Source organism: Schistocerca nitens, chromosome 10 (genome assembly GCF_023898315.1).
Source record: "Schistocerca nitens isolate TAMUIC-IGC-003100 chromosome 10, iqSchNite1.1, whole genome shotgun sequence".
In the NCBI taxonomy this organism is placed as follows: Eukaryota; Metazoa; Arthropoda; class Insecta; order Orthoptera; family Acrididae; genus Schistocerca; species Schistocerca nitens.
In genome coordinates, this window is record NC_064623.1 from 94,936,646 (window position 1) to 94,945,328 (window position 8,683).

Sequence of the window (8,683 nt, forward strand, 5' to 3'; positions counted from 1 at the left end):
TTATGGGAAGCGCCAAACAGTTTCCATTAAGAGAGTTAAACCAGCGCACATGTGGCCACCAGCTGCCGAAGAAAATCATGACACCAGTGAAGAACTGCCGCCTACACAAAATGATGAAGAGGTGTTGCTAGAAGAGAGCAACATACCAAGCCAGAAGCAGGAAACCACACGGGAAGACCCACCGTTCTCAGGGAAGTGCTCTAGGGCGGGCAGAATTATAAAATACAAGTATCCTTATGTGCCCGGAGCTCCACTCTACAGGGGGGAGGGGGGTGTCTGTAGGAACCGCTTGGTGACACGACGACATCACACAGTGGACTTTGGTGTTTATTCTGTGAAGAATGTTATTTACGATGTGTTTATTCTTTGGTTTTGTTCTAGTGCTATGCCATATCTTTTTATATATCTCGGCTGTGTTATTGTTCCTGTGTTCGACGACATGCGAAAGTACAGTTATATTCTTGAACACACTACTCTCCCGTGAAAGTAATTACTAATTAGCTTTAGTGGCTTTAACGTAGTATAGGTAGCCTATGGAACATGACAGGCTTGCTTATCTCTATAGCTGGTACCTCAATGCTTTTCTTCACTTAACGAAATAATATTACTTGTAAATTGGGACATAAACTCCTCCTATACATGTATACTTGATCCATCATGTCTCATAATGCTTCTACCATAATGCAAACATTATAGGAGGGTCATTGCATAAGTTATGACAACTATTTTTTGCCTCAAAAATGGTAACGAATTAAAAAATTCTGAAATATACGAATAAAAGGTTAGTTCATATGTAAACATTACTTGTAGGGAAGTTGATGAACACACACTGCCATGAAGATATAGGAAAAGGAAAAATAAGAAAAAAATTTTGTCATTTCAAATGTGTTTTACTCTCAATTGCAACAGTATACAATAGTACAGGGCAGGATCACAGGCTTGTGACATCTTAGAGTCCCTCAAAATGGTCTCCCAATGAATACGTCACACCCTGTCAACCCTGTCGAAGATGAGCGAATGGTCGCATCTTACACATCACTGCTGTGGTAACATCTTCATGTGTTCCAAAGTGTATTCCACACAATGGCTTTTTCTCCTGGAAAGGACTGCCATGTTGTGTCATGTTATGTCATGCCATGTTACTGTGGCTTCTTGGGGAGACTCCTGACGCCATGGAATGAGTGTACTTTGTAATCTACTGTTGCAACTGATACATTTGCCCCGACAAACTTTTTTTCATAATTTTTCTCGTGCTGTGTCTTTATGACAGTGTGTGTTCATCAATCTTCCTACGTGTAATGATTACATAAGAACTAACCTTCCATTTGTGTATTCCAGAATTTTTTAATGTGTTGCCACTTTTGTGACAAAGAATAGTTGCCATGACTTCTGCAGTGACCCTCATAATATCTTCAGATACATCTAAATAAAGAAGAGTAGTTTATGATATTATGAAAGGGAAAGTTGCTACCCACTGTATAGCAAGATGCTGAGTCGCAGATAGGCACAACAAAAGGACTGTCACAAATAAGCTTTCGGCCAGCAAGGCCTTCGTCAAAAATAAGACCACACCGCCCGCGCGTGTGTGTGTGTGTGTGTGTGTTTTTTTATACGGAGGTCTTGCTGGCTGAAAGCTTATTTGTGACAGTCCTTTTGTTGTGCCTATCTGTGACTCAGCATCTCCGTTATATCGTGAGTAGCAACTTTTCCTTTCATAATATTGTTACATTTCATCTTGGATTTTCCATTGTTTGATTGATAGTGGTGCATAAGGTATATAGGAATTACTACTTAACTTTTTTTTATTAAACGGCAAGACTCTAGGGAGAAAAAATTATAATGTGATACAAGATGTCGAACTGACAAAATCTACTTTACATATAGTAGTCAGCTTACTTATTTTCACATCTTTTACATGAAACAGTTGATTGCATTGGATGTCCCATAATTCCCATTCAGGTTATAATAAATTCATTGAAATAGTGATGAAAGTCATAATTTAAAACAGATGAAATGAAGACGACGACCATAAAAGCAAGTCAGCTCTGAAAGGACAATAAGTTGTAAAACAAGGAAAAGGGTCTTAAAGATGTACAGAGATATTAATAGTAGCTGCACTCAAAAGACGTAAGTAGTCATAAGTGCCAGAAAAGTGAGATAGACGAAAATTAGAATGGATAAAAGAATGGTAAAGAGATCCAAAACAAATAAAACAAGACTTAATGGATTGGATCTGATGCATGTTGGTGAGAACTGTCACTGGCAGTTGCCACCATACCTCAAATAATTGTAAGAGATTCAAATTTTGCAAAATAGGAATTGTCATTTGCAATGTATACTAAACTTACTGGTTAGATGTGACCCGCCACTAATTCCTCTCCTGTGTCAACCTCTTCATCTCAGAGTAGCACTTGCAACCTATATCTTCACTGAATGTATTCCAATGTCTGTCTTCCTCTACAGTTTTTGCCCTCTACAGCTCCCTCTGTTACCATGGAAGTCATTCCCTTGTGTCTTAACAGATGTCCTATCATCCTGTCCCTTCTCCTTAATCAGTGTTTTCCTCATATTCCTTTCCTCTCCGATTCTGGATAGAGCCTTCTCATTCCTTATCTTATCAGTCCACATAATTTTCAACATTCACCTGCAGCACCACATCTCAAAGCTTAAATTCTCTTCTGTTCTGGTTTTCCTACAGTCCATGTTTCACTATCATACAATGCTGTACTCCAGACGTACATTCTCAGAAATTTCTTCCTCAGATTAAGGCCAATATTTGATATCAGTAGACTTCTCTTGGCCAGGAATTCCTTTTTTGCCATAGCTAGCCTGCTTTTGATGTCCTCCTTGCTCCATCCGTCATTGGTTATTTTACTGCCTAGGTAGCAGAATTCCGTAACTTCGACTTCTTTGTGACCCTCAATCCTGATGTTAAGTTCCTCGGTGTTCTCATTTCTACTACTTCTCATCACCTTCGTCTTTCTTCGATTTACTCTCAATCCATACTGTGTACTCATTAGACTGTTCATTCCATTCAGCAGATCATGTAATTATTCTTCACTTTCACTCAGGATAGAAATGTAGTCAGGGAATTGTATCATTGCTATCCTTTCATCTTGAATTTTAATTCCACTCCTGAACCCTTCTTTTATTTCTATCATTCCTTCCTCAATGTACAAATTGAACAAGGGGGGGGGGGGGGGGAAGGCTACATCCTTGTCTTACACCCTTTTTAATACGAGCACTTCGTTCTTGGTTGTCCACTCATATTATTGCCTCTTGGCTGTTGTACATATTGTATATGACCCATCTCTCCCTATAGCTTACCCCTACTTTTTTCAGAATTTCGAACATGTTGCACCATTTTCCATTGTCGAACTTTTTTTCCAGGTCGACAAATCCTATTAACGTGTCTTGATTTTTCTTTAGTCTTACTTCCATTATTAACTGCAACCTCAGAATTACCTCTCTCATGCCTCTACTTTTCATAAAGCCAATTTGATCATCATTTAGTGCATCCCCAATTTTCTTTTCTATTCTCCTGTATACTATTCTTGTAAGCAACTTGGATGCATGAGCTTTTAAGCTGATTGTGCGATAATTCTCGCACTTGTCAGCTCTTGACTGCTTCGGAACTGTGTGGATGATGCTTTTCCGAAAGTCAGATGGTATGTCGCCAGACTCATACATTCTACACACCAACGTGAATAGTCATTTTGTTAGAAATTTTGAGTGAACGTTATCTGTTCCTTCTGCCTTATTTGATCTTAAGTCCTCCAGAACTCTCTTAAATTCTGATTCTAATACTGGATCCCCTATCTCTTCTAAATCGACTCCTGTTTCTTCTTCTATCACATCAGACAAATCTTCCCCCTCGTAGAGGTTTTTCAGTGTATTCTTGCCAACTCTCTGCTCTCTCCTCTGCATTTAACAGTGGAATTCCCGTTGCACTCTCAGTGTTACCACCCTTGCTTTTAATGCCACTGAAGGTTGTTTTGACTTTCCTGTAAGCTGAGTCTGTCCTTCCAACAATTATTTCTTTTTCGATGTCTTCACATTTTTCCTGCAGCCATTTCATCTTAGCTTCCCTGTACTTCCTATTTACTTTATTCCTCAGTAATCTTTTCGTACTTCCTCCTTTCATCAATCAACTGAAGTAGTTCTTCTGTTACCCATTGTTTCTTCACAGTTACCTTCTTTGTACCTATGTTTTCCTTCCCAACTTCTGTGATGCCCTTTTTTTGGAGATGTCCATTCATCTTCAACTATACTGCCTATTGAACTATTCCTTATTGCTGTAGCTATAGCCTTAGAGAACTTCAACTGTATCATGTCATTCTGTAGTACTTCCGTATCCCCCTTCTTTGCGTATTGATTCTTCCTGACTGATGTCTTCAACTTCAGCCTACTCTTCATCACTACTATATTATGATCTAAGTCTATATCTGCTCCTAGGTACACCTTACAATCCAGTATCTGGTTTCGGATTCTCTGTCTGACCATGATGTAATCTAACTGAAATCTTCCGTATCATATGGTCTTTTCCAAGTATACCTCCTCCTCTTGTGATTCTTGGACAGTGTATTTGCTATTACTAGCTGAAATGTGTTACAGAACTCAATTAGCCTTTCTCCTCTCTCATTCCTTGTCCCAACCCCATATTCTCCTGTAACCTTTTCTTCTACTCCTTCCCCTACAACTGCATTTCAGTCTCCCACGACTGTTCGATTTTCATCCCCCTTAACTACTGTATTACCCTTTTAATATCCTCATACACTTTCTCTATCTCATCATCTTCAGCTTGCTACATCGGCATGTATACCTGAACTATTGTCCTCTGTGTTGGTTTGCTGTTGATTCCGGTAAGAACAGCCCTGTCACTGAACTTTTCACAGTAACACACTCTCTGCCCTACCTTCCTATTCATAACAAATCCTACTTCTTTTATACCATTTTCTGATATTACTCTATACTCGTCTCACCAGAAATCCTTGTCTACTTTCCACTTCACTTCACTGACCCCTGTTATATCTAGATTGAGCCTTTGCATTTCCCTTTTCAGATTTTCTAGTTTCCCTACCACTTTCAAGCTTCTGACATTCCATGCCCCAACTCTTAGAACATTATACTTCCGTTGCCTACTCAATCTTTTTCTCGTGGTAACCTCCCTGTTGTCAGTCCCCTCCTGGAGATCTGAATGGAGGATTATTCCGGAATCTTTTGCCAATGGAGAGATCATCATGACACTTCTTCAGTTACAGGCCACATGTCCTGTGGATACACTTTACATGTCTTTAATGCAGTTGTTTCCATTGCCTTCTGCATCGTCATGCTATTGATCATTGCTGATTCTTCCGCCTTTAGGGGCAGTTTCTACCGCTAGGACAAGAGAGTGCCCTGAACCTCTGCCCGCTCTTCCGCCCTCTTTGATAAGGCCGTTGGCAGAATGAGGGTGACTTCTTAGGCCGGAAGCCTTCGGCCACCAATGCTGATTATTAATCAAAATTTAAGCAGTAGCAGGATTCGAACACGGGACCGAAGACATTTTGATTATGAATCAGAGATGCTACCTCTAGCCCTCCAAGTAATTACCATACTTTTTAACATTATATTTGTATTTTCAGGACGCCTCCCCAAATTGAAATTGTTTACAGTTTTCTTTCTCTTCTGGGTAAGCCGTGTCCACTGTTTACTTGTCACTCGCGCACATGCTCAGTATTCTGCTAGCAGCTACCTGCGATGCTTTTTACCGATGTGCATCAGTTCTGTTCCGATATGAGTCGTTTTATTTATTTTGCATCTCTTTACCATTTATTTCTCAATTCTGATTTTATTCTGTTGTGCTTTTTTTGTGCTTTTCACTCTGTCTTGTCGTTTGATCGCAACTACTATTTAATATGACTGTTCATCTTTAAGCCCATTTCCCTTGTTCTACAACTTTATTGTACATTCTGAGGTGACCTGCTTTTATAGCCATTTTGACTGGGAATAATGGGACATCCAATGCGTTCAACTTTTTCATGTAAATGATCTGAAAATAAGTTGACTACTGTATTTATATTTGCTTTTGTCAGTTATGCATCATATATCGAGCATCATGTTTTATTCTCTGTAGATTCTTGCCATTTCTAAAAAGGAATTTGGAAGTTTTATATCCTAAATCACTCATGTACTATCTTTCTTTATTTAGATGTACCTGAAGATGCAGTTCGAATATTTGGAAACCAGTAGTACTATAAAAGGATCATACAACAGCCATTTGTGATTTATTTTTCAAGAATGTCTAGTATAATGACATGTTATGAGTTTGGAGCTACATGTGTTATTTGAGATCCCCCACACCATTGTTCTGTTATGCAAACAAGTGAGCTATCAGTAGCCTGTTTCATTTTATTTCTTATGGACTTGATATTTTGCTAGTGAACTGAGAAACACTGAGCACTGCTTACATTGAAGACTTTTTGTTTTTCTGGCCTTCGTCTGACTGATACGAATTGAGATAGGTAATTTGAAAACAAAAATGTCTGTTAGGGTATATGAAACCCAACTTTCAGTATACAAAAGTTTAGGCTATCACGATCAAAGATCATATGATCTGAGCAGTGATTAGGCCTAATAGGAATGCTTGCAATTGATCTCAGATTGACATAAAGTGCAGAGACATCAACAGAATTATATCACACTTTGTTTTCTGTCGACAGGGCAGGCTATTTGCGTGGAGAACACCACCTGGAAGAGATCATGTACCAGGAGAACCTGCGCCGATCCACACTGCTCCAGCTTCTGGACAAGTTCCGTGACGTCCTAGTTACCTGCGATACTGAAGACCCCGACATAGCAGTCTTCCACACACACACCGACAGTCCAGGTATCTGCTAAGCCTATATTCGCGCAGAAAAAGGACAGGAGTGGATGCTTTTTCTGCAACTGGAAAGTGTGTCTGTGTCAATTACCCCAAATAGCATCTTGTGCTGTGGATGGTATCTTGTTCCTAAGTAATAAAAGCTATTTCTTTATGATGCGGCCAGAATCACTAGTTCGGTAGTTCACCATATCTCGACGACCATTCCATGCGTGTTAAAAACAAGTGGAAACCAAAACTACGAGGCACAGGAAAGTACAAATGTCTGACTTGTATTTACTAAGGAACATACTGAATAATTGAAACTCTGTGCTACCCAGTTTTAAGCCAGTGTACAAAACTGTGATGTAAAATTTGTGCCTCTCCACTGTTACCATAAAGACAATCTGTGATGTTTTCTTTCTTTTTTTTAAATTGTGATTTCTGTTATCCGTAAAGTTTTACCAGAAGCATATGTAGCTTACACAGAGCACATTTGTGAGCTCTGTGCAATAATTTTGCATGTGTTGAAAGGCCAGTTTGCTTCTGTATTTACAGATTTTTTTTTATAAATAAATATTTATATACTGTTGTGTGTGTTTTCTTTGTTACCTGGATGTAATAGTAGTAGCAGTGGTGGTGATAATAATATTTATTGGTCTTGTCATTTAACAGAATGGTATTAGACATGTCAGGTTGTACAGAAGTATAGAATCCTGATACAAACATTTCCACTACAGCTGTGTTACATACAAATGAACTCCCTGCCTCATACTGTGTCATCCCACACTATTGGTATGAGACCAGCAGCAACCGGACAGTGGAATTGCCATCCCCTGTGTAGGCTGCCAGGAACAGCACAACACAAATAGCTGTGCTTGGAACGGTGGTGTGACCACAAAGCATGGACAGCTGACGAATAGCAATGAATTGCAGTTCTGCACTCCTTCGGATGACCACTGTTGACGAGTATGTGGGGACCAGGGGAGAGGTCACATTCTTCCTATGTTTTGAAGAGTCACGACAGTATTACACCTAGCACCATCACATTGTGGGAAGCCTTTGGGTACAACTACAGCTCAGGACTGGTAGTGAGTGAGTGAGAGAACTCTTGACGGCAGAACAGTATTTCACAGATATCCTGTATCTTCACGCATTACCTCTCATGGGACAGTATTGTGCTGGCATTTTTCAACAGTAGAATAACACACCTACACACGGCATGTGTCGCTCCGAACTGTCTGCTTGGCTAGCACACAGGACTCACATTCAGGATGACGATTCAAATCCCCGTGCAGCCATCCTGTCTTAGGTTTTCCATTATTTCCCTAAATCACCCAAAGTAAATACTGGAATGCTTTCTTTGGAAGCACACTCCAGTTCCCTTCCCCATACTTTTGGTATTCCAAATTACCTCAGTGTAGACAGGTTGGTAAACTCTAATCTTCCTTCCTTCCTTGATGTACTCACATGGCCACCAAGTTTCCTAGATCTGCCCCCTATGAAACTTGGGTGGGACCAGCTTAGATGTTACTGAGTCCCATATCCAGTATCCATGATATCGAAGATCAGTTACAAGAGTTGTGAGCCAGCTAGCCTCAGGAGGGGATACAGTGGCTTTATGACACCATTCCAAGCCAAATCAGTGGGTGCATCCAGGCCAGAAGGGGTGCGACGTCATACTTACAAATGGGTGCTTATACGGCTAAGTTATTTGGAAATTTCATTTGATATTGTAATCATTGAAATAACATCACATGCTCTTTCAACACATGAACTTTCATTTGCTCCTCTCTTTCTGCATGCTTCACCTTTTTTGTCGCAATATGTTTCGTATCCATA

The 8,683-nt window shown here is 39.8% G+C and overlaps 1 protein-coding gene across 2 annotated transcripts in view; it reads left to right on the forward strand.

Moving 5' to 3' along the window:
- LOC126210482 (GATOR complex protein NPRL3) overlaps positions 1 to 7,375 on the forward strand; it is a 90,676-nt gene extending 83,301 nt beyond the window's left edge. For both annotated transcript variants that reach the window (XM_049939715.1, XM_049939716.1), the window contains exon 7: positions 6,702 to 7,375. In XM_049939715.1, the coding sequence (XP_049795672.1) occupies positions 6,702 to 6,879 (178 nt within the window). In that variant the 3' untranslated portion in view covers positions 6,880 to 7,375. The remainder of the gene's footprint in view (positions 1 to 6,701) is intronic.
- The last annotated feature ends 1,308 nt before the right edge of the window (positions 7,376 to 8,683 follow it).